General features: G+C 38.7%; 1 protein-coding gene across 1 annotated transcript in view; it reads left to right on the top strand.

Moving 5' to 3' along the window:
* The window catches only part of LOC122817598 (colorectal mutant cancer protein-like), a 212,937-nt gene extending 200,289 nt beyond the window's left edge, over nucleotides 1-12,648 (top strand). The window contains exon 15 of the mRNA XM_044090636.1: nucleotides 10,711-12,648. Coding sequence (XP_043946571.1) covers nucleotides 10,711-10,891 — 181 coding nt within the window. The 3' untranslated portion in view covers nucleotides 10,892-12,648. The remainder of the gene's footprint in view (nucleotides 1-10,710) is intronic.
* Nucleotides 12,649-15,751: the final 3,103 nt, after the last annotated feature.

Genomic DNA, 15,751 nt, shown 5'->3' with positions numbered 1-15,751 from the left:
TAGAGAAGGAAAGGGAAGAAACATGGAAAAAGGACATACGTGAAGAACAAACAGTGGTGACTAAATCAGGTTTGGTAGTATTACAATGCACTGCAATGAATCAGTGATGAAATGGGGGGGGGTGTTGACAAGCAATGATGCAGGAATCACTGTTGACATTGCTGATATCACAGAAACATGTATCAGTCTCTGGACTGGGTGAGACCTAGAAATTCCAGGGCAGAGATTGTTTAGAAATACAGATGGAAGAGTTTGAGATAACATAACCTACAGAACAGACAGCATCAAATGCAATACTTTCTACATACCCCCTAGCCCTTGCAATGTGCTCAGGCTTACAATGCTAATCTATGTCACCAATTAATAACTGGCCCCACTGATACCAAATAATATGTCAGGGACTGGGACTATGGTATTTTGATCTATGCCATTATCTTGAAACAATGATATTTGTGAGATGTTTGCTTAGAAGAGCTTAAAGCAAATAACACTGCCAACTTGGAACATGACCAACACTACCCACACCCAATTAATTGTCACATTAAATAGCTGCAGAGTAAGATTATGAACACTTGCTTCACGGGAATTTCCCCACCTCACTCTGAGTTGAGAAACTTGCAGTATTAAAATTTACTAAGAGAATTTTTATCTTGGCTAACAATTACATACACACACACACACACACACACACACACACACACACGAAAATTTGGAGCAGAAAAGAAAAAAAAAATTGATTGAATTGATTTACTGATAGCCAATGAAATTTGTACTTAGTAAAACATGTTCTTGTGTCGGTGTGTTATTATTCTGATGAAGTCTCTGCACTGGAGACAAAAGCACTTAATGGTCTTTAAAAATTTATATTAAATCATTTTTTAACTATTTGTGGACCCTCCGTGGCACTTATTCCCATTATTTTCAAGTGGATTTGGTTGACTACACCTATCTGACAATTATAAAGCTCCATAACAGTTGCAAAGTTCTACATGTCTATCACTGACATTGTACAGTGTAAACTTTTAAATGATTATAAACTGTATTTTACTGAGAGGGCTCACCTCATGGTCTTTTCTGAAAATAGGTACAGTCCACTGGGGTTAATCTGGTCAACAAAACATAAATAAAATAAAACAAAATAAATTTCTAGCTCAGTTTAGAAAAGCAGACAAGTAGGTTGCTGTTGATAATATGGTGCTCTGTGCATACTATGCAGTCTGTGTGAGAGGTGGGAGACAAGAGATTGCATAGAAAAGAATATGGACAAGTGAGTTCACAAGAAGAAACGGTCCTTAGTGGCATTTTCCCCTCTATATAACTTTAGTGTCCACATCTGCTTACTATCAAGCTTCACAAGTATGTCTTGAGCTGTTCATTCCCCTGTACTAGATATCCCCAGTAAGTGAGTGAGAGCCAACCAAAGGAGGTCATCCAGGCAGACCTGGAAGTGGTTTGTGTCCTTGCAGGCATTCTAGCAATGAGGTCATCTCTGTTAAGACACTAACACTGCCCCTAGTGGTTGATATGAGCCCCTGCATTACCTTAGGTATCCTCTAACCCCCCCCCCTTGTTTGTGCATGCTTCCACCCACAAGCTATGAGGGCTACCATCACTGACTTGTGATCACTAAGCCTAAGTTTTTGGTCCTGGACATACAAGCCTTTGAGTGCATGGTGATGACTGGCTGACAAGAACCACCATTTCCTCCCCCCATGATAGGCAAGCCAGCTTTTGCTGCTCACGCCTATCCTCCACAGCCTGCATCTTCCATTGCTCAAACTACTAGCTGAACTGAGGTTGTCTGGGTTGTAGTCAGGGCCTTATCCCTCTATGCCCCAGAGACAGGCTTTTTTCTGTGCTAGTACATGGTGTTATTGATGTATTAACTTAACAGACCAATGAGCAGCCACTAAGAAAATATATATATATATATTTAGGTTCTGCAAACAAAATATCAGATGTACTAGCATTGCTCACTGTGGGTGGCAATAAGGAAGTGCATCCTCATCCAGGTCCCACAATGCCACTCCCACTCTTTTATAGAAGGTCATCTCTCTTGAAAGTACACAATCTGTATTCTTTCCCAGGTCCCACAGTGCTACCCCGTCTGTTTCACAGGAGGCCACAATTCCTTCCCTTCCCTTCCCAGGGCACATGATTTGTATTTAGATAAAGTTCACCCTGTGGCACTCTGTCCCTTTCATTAGTGATTACAATCCCTATCACTGTAGGTGTTTAACCATATGTAGGCCGATGCCTTAGCCCTCACTCCTATGAGGTGTTAACCCTTGTGTGTGCCCAGCACATCCCAGACAGTCTACTGACAATGTGTTCTTTGTCACCTGTGCAAAATAAAGAAATTGACTAGAGATGTTTATGTATGTGCTTGTGTGTGATTATGTGACAAGAACAATGGAGGCATGTCCATTTTTATTTGATTGACAAGGAGAACACCCACAGATTAAAACAAGGCCAGCCACCAGGGCCATTCTATTTTACAGCATAGGGATCCTCCACAGACCATTGAGGGCTCCTCTTTTAATGAAATAGAGACAAAGTTGAATGGTGACCTAGGGGAGGATTTCCCACCCCAAAAAAGTTCCAAACGCTTTGTGGGCAACAGACATCATTGGGGAGGTAGGACATACCCACTCAGACCATGTTGTCATTCAAGAGATAGCAACTGTTTGAAAAAATCATGAAGTGAATGATTTAGTTATCAGCAACTAATTTAAATGGAACTGATTGGACATTACAGGGTTAAAAGTTTTTCCAACACAATTTGTTTTTCAGTCATAAATTTCTTGATTTAAAAAAAGTTTTGCAGAATTTCGAATTTTAATTTTTTTATGCCAATAAAATAATTAGTGATAATACAGGTGTGTTGTTTGATGTTGTACCTTTTAAGTTTAATGAATCTGCTTTTCTACCCATTAGTTTCCCTAGAGAGAAACTTTCTGAAGAGGAGGTCATGAAGGATTGACATTGATTATTATTTTTAGGGGATGTGGTAACAATTTAAATAAGGATGAATGAACCTCTTTGACAAAACTTGACAAATCTACAGATTTTGATTTCCAATGCAGATAAAGGGGTGGAGTTGTAGTCTGGGATCATTCTTTGTTTATGGTTTGTTTGACTGAATGCTCATTTCACAAATTCAGTAAAAAGCAGAAGCAGCTTCAGGAAAACCAAATTTTAATAGCCACATAAGGTTAGCGCTTTCGTCTCTCCAACATATCACACTTCCAAAGGAGACTTCATCAGACTGACCATCTGATGAAGTCTCCTTTGGAAGTGTGATAAGTTGGAGAGATGAAAGCGCTAACCTTGTGTGGCTATTAAAATTTGGTTTTCCTGAAGCTTCTTTTGCTTTTTACTGAATTTGTGGAGTTTGAAGCTTAAGCTAGAGCTGCTTTTTTGACTGAATGCTCATGTCATTGAAAAAATTACTTAATTTCGTCAAAACCACAAACCACTGAACACTCAAAATATCGAATCACAAAATAATGAAAAGCTCAGTCCAGCTACAAATACCCAGTATCATACCCCAACTATAAAACCTAGGTTAAGTGTTGTCTTTGTAGTGAGACTGTAAGGGAAAGGGTGTTTAGTAACATAATGTACAGGGTTAGGGTTAGCACACATGTGTGAGACAGGCAGGGAGGCCTAATCCTCCTGGGACACCAAAAGTATCAGGTGGGGGCTGTTTCACCAAGCCCATTAGTTATTTTTTGGAATTATGTTTTATGTTTGAAATCCTTGCGTTCCCTTACTAGGGCTTTATACAACATACTACTGATGTTTGAACAAGATATGTGGGGTGTGCACAGAACAGCATTTTTTTTATACTACATGAAGCTAAATTAAATTATCTGCATTACTGACTGGAGAATGCTTTCATTCATACTTTTGAATTTAATGACTCTTTGGTCCAGCTGACTGAACTGGTACTAACTAAAAATGTATTTGTATATGAATCTAATTTTTATTTGCAACTGAAGGGAACAACTACGGGGACAGTGTTTGTGCTCTGTAAGATGATTTATTTATGAGTTATTTGAAACAAACTATATACATGATCCAAAGATAATGTATTTTTTTTGCATTAATGGATTTTTTAGATGCCTTGATAACTGTTGAATGACATGGATTGGAAAGGAACAGGAAAGGCATTTGTTTAAATAATCAGTCTTATACTTATCATATATTTTATTATTAGGTTTCATTTCTTTACTATCTACTTTTCTGGTGTACAGGTTACTAAGACCATTGATGTTTTCTTGGTGACTGATATACATTACAAACTGATTTCTACAAATTTTCTATTATCTAAGACCTGTCAATGAGGTCATATTAAAAATTGTGTTTCAAAATCCCAGTTCATTAGGGTAATTAGGGTTTGTATTGAGGAGTGCTAATATGAGAAACAGGCTGAGAATCTAGTGAGACAATCTGTCTCGGGAGGGGGCAAGGGTAAAATCAAGCTAAGTGCATTAAAGAAGAAATAGAGACTATATAATTAGACAAGAGTTATTATAATATATGGATAATTTTGTATCAACTGACCACGCTAGGTTTATCCTGGGATATGGAACAAATAATTTATGATTAGACAAATCATTAACAAACATTAGTCAGTTCTTTTGTTGGATAATATTTTGGCCCCTGTGTTACCCAAATAATGCTTGTTTGGTTATTGAAGGGGGAGGAATTTATCTGAATATGTTATTTCCTTTAAGAAGGGTGAATTAAATGTGGCCTTGATTCAGGATAACCAGACTGAGTGATATCCCTGCAGTCAGTGTGTACAAAGTAAGTATTTTTTTTTGTGTTCAGAGTTCCCTATAATAAACACTTATTTTTTTAAAATCAACTGTCATATTACTAGTCTTCCTTAATGGGTAATACACACACACACACACACATATATATATATATATATATATATATATATATATATATATATATATATATATATATATATATATATATTGCTTTATGTGGTTGTTGATCATTCTGCATTGGCCAGTCTACCAGGATGTTAAAGGATAGGATTAGACTACACATGATTGATTTGAGGTGTTATTCAAACAAGCATTATGTTGAACATCCTGAAGCAATTTTCTGTATGCAAGCATCAAGCTGAATATGGATACGTGTCAGGAAATTTTAGATGCTAAAGAGAAGAGGTGAATAAGGTAACAGTTTGAAATACTGGGACCCGCTATAGCAAGTCCTGAAATACGGGGACTAAATTGCAGAAAGATCAGATTTACATATATGAAGTCTGAGGTCCCATTTCTCAAAATATTCACTTTTCTCTGAGGTATGGTGATCCGTTATTTAGTATATAAAATTTTGGGGTGTGTGGGAGGCTTGCCCCCCCACCACCACAAAAAGAAGATCAAAGGAGAAGAGCAATTTTCTCCCCTGTGTTTTCAGTCTTTTTTTCCAGCTTGTTGGCACTCAGCATTTCATGTGTCGACATTTGAACAGTGAGATAGTGAATAATTTTTACAGGTTCCTTGTTTAAGCCAGGGTTGAATGACTGTTTTATATGTAACGTATGTCAGACACATTCATATATATTAATCTATGTTTTTATATGTCTGTATGAGCTTTGGTGCATGTGTGTTAATGTATGCCTATATTTATTTTTATAGGTCACAGTAGCTAGCTGGTGGAGCATGTAGGACATATAGGGGAAAAAACACCAAAACACAATCTCAGTAAAGCATAGAGTACGTAATACATGGTAACAGCTCACCCATAATCCACTATTAGGTTCATAGGTTCATACTAGGCTATCTGCCCTAGGGCATTTATAAGCCTAGCCAGAGTGTGTTTGGCTTTCGCCATCCATTTTAAATTAATTTTGCTATGCCCTTTTACGAGGTTAGTATACTGTGCCTCTGTCTAACAGTGACACAGAAGTGATACCCGGGGTAAACCTACGATCCCCCATCCACTCATCAAGATTCCTCTTGAAGAGAGTCAATGAGGGACTCTGCCTAACCTGGACTGGGATTTTATTCCAGAGTGAAAGGAGCCTCTGGGTTATGAATTTGTCCCTCCAGCATGTCCTATTTATTTCAGTGCTGAGGTTCAAGTCTCTTGAGCACGTAGCTCGATAGGATATGGATTTTCTGAGGTGCAGCATGTCCATTAATTCTGGGTTGGACATGGCTTTATACGTCAGGCACAGATCGCCTCCGAGCAGGCAGTATGCCACTGAGTAGAGCTGGAGTTTCTTTAACTGGGCAGCATATGGCATCTGTTTGAGCCCTTTGATCCTCTTGGTGAGGTACTTTTGGGGTCTTTCCAGTTGCTGCAGGTGTCTGGTAAGGTACATCCCAAAAGGGGCATTGTACTCAATTATGGGCCTAATGAGGGATGAGTAAAGAGGCACGATGACCTCCCCTGATCTAGATGTGAATCCCTTCATGATTAGGTGGGCTATATAAAATGTTTTTCTAACCACTTTGGCCACGTGGTTGTCAAATGAGAGATTGCTATCAACTTGGGTCCCCAGGTCCCTAATTAATTCTTCCGTACTTAATGGATTACCACCTATGTGGTAATTTGTGGGCACTTTGTTTTTGCCAAAGGGGATGACTATACACTTTTTGGCGTTTAGCTTGAGGCCATGGCTCTAGCACCAGTTGTCTGTTTCTATGAGGCCCTTTTGGAGGATGCTTGTGTCAGCTGGAGAGTCGATTATAGCTCCCAGTTTGCAGTCATCTGCGAACTTGGTCAGCCACAGTCCTTCCGTGTTGGCCTGTACCTCCGAGAAATATATACCGAAAAGGAGAGGTCCCAGGACTGAGCCTTGTGGGGCACCACTTGTAACTGGTTTGGAGTCTGACATGGCTCCAGCAATTCTAACCATGTGGGTTCTGTCCTTGAGCCAGTTTGCAACCCATCTAGTGACATAGGGGTTTATATTTAAGCTGGTGAGCTTATCTATAATGCCCGAGTGGGGTATTGTATCGAAGGCTTTTGCGAGGTCCAAGTAGGCTGTGTGGACCACCTTCCCCTCGTCAATGGCCTTGGTGACTGTTTCAAAGAAATTGCCCTTAACAAAGCTGAACTGGGTAGGATCCAGTGTCTGTAGGTCCCCAATATCTTTTTTTTTATGAGGTCCATGATGATCCTTTCCATAGCTTTGCAGACCAAGCTAGTCAGGCTTATGGAGCGATAGTTTCCAGGATCCGTTGAGGCACCACCTTTGTGGAGAGGGACCACTGTTGCTGTACGCCACTCTTTGGGTACATATCCTGTGGTAAGGCTGCGATTGAACAGTACTTTTATGTTTGGGTTTAGCTCTTCTTGGAGTTCATGTAGGACGCAGCCTGGGACACCGTCTGGTCCCATTGATGCTGTGTTTTTTGCTTTGGAGAGGGCGGCTCTTACCTGAGCATCTGAGATGTCAGGGGGGCAGCACTCTGCTGGGATAAATATTTGCCCTTTTGGTGGGGAGGGGGGGGAGTTTGCACTGAACCTGTCAGCTAGGATGTTGGCAATGTCTGTGCGTTCGGTGTATTTTTTGTCATTTTGGACTAATTCTGAGCATATCTGGGAATTCCCACCCAGGTTCCTAACATAACTAAAGAAAACCTTTTGATTATCCTTAGTGTCCTGTGCAATTTTTCTCTCGAAGCTGGCCTTAGACGATTTTATGAGTGCCCGTAGTTTTTTGCTAACACTGATCAGAGATGCCTTCCCTTTTTGGGATTTTGCTCTATCATGTAGTAGCTTCCTCCTTCTATTGTATAGTTTGTTTATGGCTGGGGTCCACCAGACAGGACATCTGCCTTTGGAGGATTGGGTCTTGGTTTTATTTGGGATTGCATGATCCATGTATTCCTGAAGGTGTTCATAGAATGCATTTATAAAGGATTCTATGGTCTGGGCCGTATTTTCCACAGACCCGGGGGCTTTGAAGGATTCCACCTTGGTTTTGAGGAGTGTGAAATTTGCTTTAGAGAGGTTTTTCACTGTGGTTTTCTGGGCAGGGGGTGGGGTCGGGATGTGAATATCCAGTGAGATTAGTTTATGGTCTGATCTTACCAGTGAGGGATACACTTCTGGTCTGGAACATAGAGTCCCCATGTTGGTGATGATCAGGTCCAGTATGTTTTCCCCTCTTGTGGGAGTGGTAACAAGTTGTTTCATAGCATTTGAGTTTATAAATTCTAGGAACCTTTGAGCTAGGGTGTTGGAGCTAGAGTAATGCTCCCAGTCTATGTTTGGGTAGTTGACGTCACCCAATATAATGGTGTTTGGAGAGACCTTCATATTTTCCAGTGTTCTCAGGAAGGCCGAGTGGGGTTCCTGGGTTTGGGAGGGTGGTCTGTAGCAGGCTATAAACTGGGAGGCAGTTTTACCCACTGTTAGTCGCACATGGATAGTCTCTGATGCTTTGTGCTGTGCCACCAACCTGGAGGTGTGGGTATCTTTGACAAATATTGATACTCCCCCTCCTTTTCTGGTTCGGTCCAAGTTTTGGGGCCGAAAAGCATGGTATGAGGTATAACCTGGTAGTGCTGGGGTGCTCTCAGGAGCCTTGAACCAGGTTTCTGTTACTGCACAGATATCGATGTTCTCCATGCTAAGGAGAGTTTTGAGTGTGTGCATCTTGAGGTTTAGACTTCTGGCGTTGAGTAGCATTACTCTTAGTTTCTTATCCCTTGTGATACCTATGGAGGTGGGTTTGTCTTTTGAGCCTTGCCTAAAAAAGGCACTATGGGGGTAGCAAGAGCCTTTGCCAATATCCGAAAGCCCAGGGGTGACAGGTGCAAGCCGTCCCTAGTGAAGCATCGTGGCTTGTCGAGCATGTCATCCCAGGCTGACAGGCATTGGATCCCCTTTGAATGACACCAATACCTAAGCCAATTGTTGAAATTGATCATCTTGTCTTCATATTGTGGCATCATTCTTGGTGAGGGTAAGATGCTACTCAAGGTCAGGGTCATACCGGTCTGGGCCACATGCTCAGAGAGCTCCTCTGTATTAAAAAGTGAAATACATTTCCTACAAAAAACAATGAAAACCACAATCTAACAAATCCTGCAATGTTCATAACACAGAAAAACTACTAATTTGTCATTCTCAAATATTATGGTTTGGATGAAGTATTTTTACACTTCAATATAACAAGTCAGGACTGCAGTTGCCAATACAGTAATGGTGAGAAAATGTCATTCATGTACTTAGAAAGATAATAAATATTATTAACCCAAATTCAAGAACAGAAAGTCACATTTATTTTGTTCTGTGCTACATTATAAGGAGAATACTTTTAAAAACACATTTTGCCAACATTCAAGAAATAACACACATCTCCCTACTACAAATACTGGTAAAAAGCAAAAGTAGTTTAAACATCTGTTTAAAGTCCTTTGAGGTAGAAGAAAGAGTTGTCAGGTAACAGCTCCTGCAAAGTTTTGACACCTCAGGAACAATGTGGGAGAGGGTCTGTCAGCACTTGACAAAAAAAATGGAAGCTTTAAATGCATGCGATTCAGATAAATTATTTTATTTAGCATTTACAGCTACTGTTAACATAGTAAGAGCTACACAAATCAGAGTAATTCAAGCAAAAAGTGTAAATGAAAATAGGATGCAGAAGCTGTGCACAATGCATGTGACTCACATTATTGCCAATCTGTTTATATAGAAGCTAAAAAAAAATATTTCCTTATGTCAAGCATCACTGATCTAAAGGTGGCTTGAAGTGGATTCTAGAAAAAAAGACCTCCAAGATCACTTTACTACAGCAGGTCCATTGAAATATAATAACCAATTAATAATTCTGGTATATTAAATAATCAGTGCAAAGATATAATGAAATAACAGAGATACAGTGGCAACAACAAATGAACACAAGATTTTTAGCCCCAGCCAAGGAAAACAACACTGAGAAAGACAAAACGTACCAAGCAAATGCAGCAACATGAACTGCCTGGTGCCTAGTACTCTATTTTTGGTTTGCTGTAACATCACCGATATAAATAATTTAGATCTAAATGTTTTGGGGTAGAACCATACGTCTCAAGTTATTTGGTCAAAAATTCTCAACAAAGCCAAAAATAGGGGTAGGGAATAATAAAATCAGTTACAATTTTCAAATATTACTCTAATTCATTTAAAAGCTTAAAGGAAAACTCCACCCTAGAACTAAAAACAAATCTTTTTTTTTTTCACCGTGTCTTTGTTTCTTGAACTATTTAACACCTCAAAATCACTCTAAGTGCTTTATTTGTAATTTTAGCCTGTTTTCCACAACATGGCAACCAGTGGGGCTTGATGAATCAACACGATTTTGCTCTCCCTCAACCCTTTCTATTTCCCATAATGCTTTGTATGACTCATGCCAGACATAAGAAAGTAACTGTGAATTCCCATGGTGTTGACTATTATTACTATGAACACATATGTAATATATTGTTGCTTTTCTCCTTGGGCCTCTGCTGAAAAGGGGTGCTTTACACATCAGACTTTCCTAGTCAACATATGCAAATAAATAATAAACATTGCTGAGCATAATTTCCATCTCATGACTGAAAAACATCCATGATGGGTCAGGCTCTTATTTGGTCACTCAAAGACCCCAATATAATGCATTATCCATCTTGCTGATTGTTTAGCAGAGTGTATGTTGTTCTTCATGGATCTATTTCTCATGCTGTATTTATTGTATTTCAGTTATCTGACCAGCACATTTAAGAACACCAAAAGGAAGTACGGAGAACAGCTGAGGAAGCTGGAAGCACAAGTTACCATCATGTCTGAGAGGCATGGCTCCCAAATTGGTACACTACAGCAAGCAATTTCACATCTGCAGGGCAAAGAAGTGCCCCACCCAGTGAATGAAACACCAATATAAGCAAGACCTTCCCCAAATGTGACAGAAGGAAACAAAAGCAGAGGATATTATACCATGAGGAAAATAACAAGGAACTGCTATTACCGTCGTTGATAAGTCAAGGAACGTCTGTAGGGGGTGTTCCAAAGTGTCATTTTGCTGCAGTTTGTGTTTTGATTTCTATCCCTTTCTTTTCATGGTGAAGTTTTTAATCCAAGGATATATTTCTTCTTTAAATTTGTGCCATACCCTTGAGCCTGTTGTGATACTGGACTGAAAACTAACAGGGCATGAGTAACATCAAAGACACTGGAGAAGGCCGTTTGTTACTTACTTTATATTCATGATATTTGCTTAATAAAAGAAGTATAAGTCATATAAAGTAAAATTTTTACTAACTCTGTAAAATGACATATTAAAAAGATGTCATTTTTTATTTTTGAAATGCAAAATGATACCACTGGTGAAGTAGGACAGTGAACATAAGGGATATGTTACTACTGGTTGAGAAATTTCCAATTTGTCACAGCCATTTAAGTTAAAATGGCACTTTAGTGAAAACTTTGAAAAACAATTAAGCAGACTTCATGTAGGAAGTGACCCTGCCTAGCACTCATTAACATGTTGGCTCTGAAGTTGCCTTATCTTGGTCAACAGCAATTTCTTTAATACTGTAATTTTGCTTTCTCAACAATTTTATTTGTTGGACTTAGAGAACTATGCATTACCCACCCTTTCACCAGTATAATGTATACTATTTCCTATTATCAAAGGACTGGAGAGGGAAGAACCTCTCCTAGAAATGTTGGCATTACTCTTAGTTTGATCTCTTACTTGCATATAGCACTGACAACTCTGCTATTTGTCAAACTATCAGGAAATATTGGTCGGGTTTAACGTCAGACAGTAGAATCAGAGAAATAGTTGGAGACAACCCTTGTTTTTCATTCAAAAATAAAAAGAATCTTAAAAGACTGTTATATTATAATAATGAAGCTAATACTAATGATGGAATGAGCATGAATACCCAGCAGCATAGAAGTACAGGCACTTTTAGATGTGGATTTTGCAAGGCATGTCCCTTCATCAATACTACCAATACATTTGTGCATCCCACTACAGGGAAGAATTTCTCTTCTTATGGTTATGCAAACTGTAAAAGTAAAAACATTTTATATATATATATATATATATATATATATATATATATATATATATATATATATATATATATACACCAGCATGTATATCATGCTCAGCCCATTACATAGGCAAAACCAATAGGATGTTTAAAGAACATATTCTTCGACATCAATTCAATATCAGAAATAAAGTGGAAACTAATGCTTTATATAGCCGCTTATGAGCAAATAAAGAACATTCTTTTAAATTTATGGCTTTGTCTTGAGTATATGAAACACCACGAGGTGGTGACTTATTTAATCAAACTGAAATTGAAGACGCCAAATGGATCATGAACTTGCAAGTTGATCTATAAGCAGGACTAAATGGTGTAGTCCCTTTAAAGGCTATACTAAAAGGAAAAGGCATAAAAGGAAGAAGATGAGAAGAACAACTCCCCTAGTGTGTGTGTGATTTGAAGTACTTGATTGGAAGTTACTTGTTCAGTTTCAATTGGCTCTCTGATGTTCTTAAATGGGTGTTCTATGTCTGGCTACTATGGATTTGAAAAAGGTTTATACCAAAAGCGCTTATCCAGGTTCATTCCAAGCCTGAGGTTTAATTATTTTAATAAAGTTTTGCTTCATTTTAATCTACATCAGCTTTGGTGGCAGACTTGTTTCTTTGCCTACTTTGTTATATATAGTTTCTAATTTAGATAGAAGACAGGACTGTACGTTAGTTAGAACTTGGGAGCAGTATAGGAGGTTGGGAAGCAAATAGGCCTGAGCAAGTGAGATTCTAGAGTTATGGGTGAGGAACTTTTTATTTTTATAAAGTAGGCCAAGCTTTTGATGGGTTTTCTTTATACAGTACTGTACATGGTGGGTAAATTTTTAAGTTGGTCATCAATGATTACACCAAGCAGCTTAGTGTGTGTTGTTTAGTTGAGATGATGGTGTTGTTAAGTGAAGTGATAGTGAAAGAGGATTTTAAATCATGTAGAGTTTTGGGTAGGAATAGAAGTAGTTTAGTCTTTTTGGGGTTAAGAATGAGCTGATTGTTAAAAAGCCAAGACTCAGTAAGGATCTAGGAGGTTTGTGTGAGGGAAAACAGATCAGGGAGATTGTCAGCTGTAGTAATGATTGTAGAGTCATCTGCATACTGTATAAGGGAAGACTGTAGACAATATATATTAAGTTGGTTAGTAAATATGTTTAAAAGAAGAGGACCCAAAATGGAACCTTGAGGGACACCCATTTTTACTGGGAGAAAGGGGATAGGGCTGTGAGCCATTTGACTGACTGTTGCCTGTTAGTGAGGTAGCTAGTAAATGAGGAAAGAGTGGAAGAGGAGAGGTTTAATTGAGTTAGTTTAGAGAGGAGGATAGAGTGGGAGACAGTGTCAAAGGCTTTGGAGAGTTTATTAAATAAACACAATGTTTAAAATTAAAATATTTAATAAAATGATTATCAGAAAAACACATAAGGGGTTGGGAATTACCTCAGAATTGCAAAACAGGCATGTTTAAAGCAAAATTAGCATGTTCAGAGTAAAACAAGTACAAGAAAAGTAAACTAGGCATGAAAAGAGATTAAACAAGCAAAACAAATATAATAAGGGCAAAAAGGGCACATTAAGCATAAATAAAGCAAGGCAACTGCATGTTTTTTGGCAAAGTACTGTGGTGTGGCATAACTACTACTTCATGTTGTATTCAGGGAATAACTAGAATTATTCAAGTTATCTCAAAGTGTGTAACAGTGCTTAGAGTGTGTGCTTATTACTGTGGTTGTATCCTGAAGAGTTTATTTGTGTGTACAGTGCAACTATTTTGTGAAGTACAGTCAAAGTACAGCCATTTCAAAAGGTTTCTTGTGCTGGCTGCATTCACAAAGTGTCGCCATTACAGAGTGTTTCTTGCACTGTAAAGAATTATTTAGCAAAGTGCCGCCATTTGGGGGAAGTATCAGTGTGCCGTGTACTGTTTATTCACGAAGTGCAGTTACTTCGAAATATTTCTTATTCTGAGCTTCTTCTGCTCAGTTCATTCGCACAGTGCAGTTATTTTGAAATGTTTCTTACACTGTTAAGGGGTGATTTCTTGCAGTACAATGATTTCAAGAGTATTACAGTACCCCAGAGACCTACTTCACAAAGTTCAGTTGTTCAGAGGCTTGTTGTGCAGTTGGGCAAGGTTATGAATACTGGCATAAATTTCTGTCGTGTGTGTGTGTTCGTGCATATTTGCAAAACCCTTCATTGATATGTGTTAATAATGGCAGATGGATTTTGAAAACCCTCACCACTTGTATTTGATCACAATATTGCAGAGAACTGGAGAATATATGAGCAAGAGTATGATATTTTTATACAAGCAGCATATTCTGACAAAGATGCATGCACCAGAGCATTCATTTTGCTAAACCTAGCTGGGTCAAAGGCCATTGAAAGAGAGCATTCATTTGTGTCTGCACCAGCACTATATGAGGGAGAAGGTGAAAATCAGCATATTGTTGTACTGGCTGAATCAAGGGAAGACCCCAAGTGTTTAAAGCGCAAATTCAGAGAGATGTACAACCCTCAGACAAATACTACATTACAGAGGCATTTGTTTTACACAAGAGATCAGAAACCAGGGGAAACCACATAGTTTTCCAGCAAGTTCTAAGAAAGGAGCATGCTCAGTGCAGTACAAGCGTGAATCAGCAAAACCCAAATCCAGCTTTATTGTTAACTGTTGCAATTGTGGTGCCAATCATCAGTCTAAAAGAGAGAAATGCTTAGCACTTGGTCAGCAATGCCCCAAGTGTAAAAAATTGAACCATTTTCAAAAGTTTTGCAAATCAAGTAAACCTCAGACAATTATAAAGAAGGATCACTTAAAAAAGCAAGTTAAATTGATCATATAGAGAACTACAATTCTACTTTCTATGCAGATGGTATATCAGTATTGGGGAAAAGACTGATGCAGTGAATTTGTTGGCAAAGAATGAAGTGTTTTGTACTGTCCAGATCAATGGTAAATCCACCGAGCTCAAAGTAGACACTGGTTCAAAGTGTAATGTTATGTCAGCAGACACATTTGCTAAGGTGGGAACTAATGAACAACTCAATGTGGCTAGTAGTGCAAAACTTGTTGTTTATGGAGGTGAAGAAATTCAAACCGAAGGCTCAGTAGTGCTTTCATGTTATGTGGCTAGGAACTGTCACAGCTTGTTATTGCAAGTAGTTTGAAGACCTGTGCAGTCATTATTGGGTCTCCGAGACAGTTTGAGAATGAATCTGCTATCTTTTACCAGAGAAGTTCATCATATAAGCACATATCCTAGTTCCAATTTTTCTGAAGCCATTTTCTCAGAGTATGCTGATGTTTTTGATGACAAGGGCAAACTTCCAGTTTTGTATCCTATGAAGTTAGACCCAGAGGTCAGTACAGCAGTCAGACCAGCAAAAAAAGTTCCAATAGCTATGCAGGATAAAGTCAAAGCTCAGTTGAATAAAATGGTGCAGCAAGGTGTAATTTGTCCAGTTACAGAACCAACTGAATGGGTGTCATCTATGGTAGCGGCCCACAATAAAGGCTCAGATGAAATCAGAATATGTATCGACCCAATAGATTTGAACAAAGCATTAAAGAGACCACATCATCCAATACGTACAGTTGAGGAAGTCACAGCCCTAATACTGAATGCCACTATTTTTCTGATCTTGGATGCAAAAAGTTCATGTTGGCAAGTGATGCTTGATCACAAATCC

This window comes from Protopterus annectens, chromosome 13.part0 (assembly GCF_019279795.1).
Source record: "Protopterus annectens isolate FY-2018-M chromosome 13.part0, PAN1.0, whole genome shotgun sequence".
NCBI classification, from domain to species: Eukaryota; Metazoa; Chordata; order Ceratodontiformes; family Protopteridae; genus Protopterus; species Protopterus annectens.
Note: the sequence above shows the minus strand (reverse complement) of the source record. Positions and strands in the feature narration are given on the sequence as shown.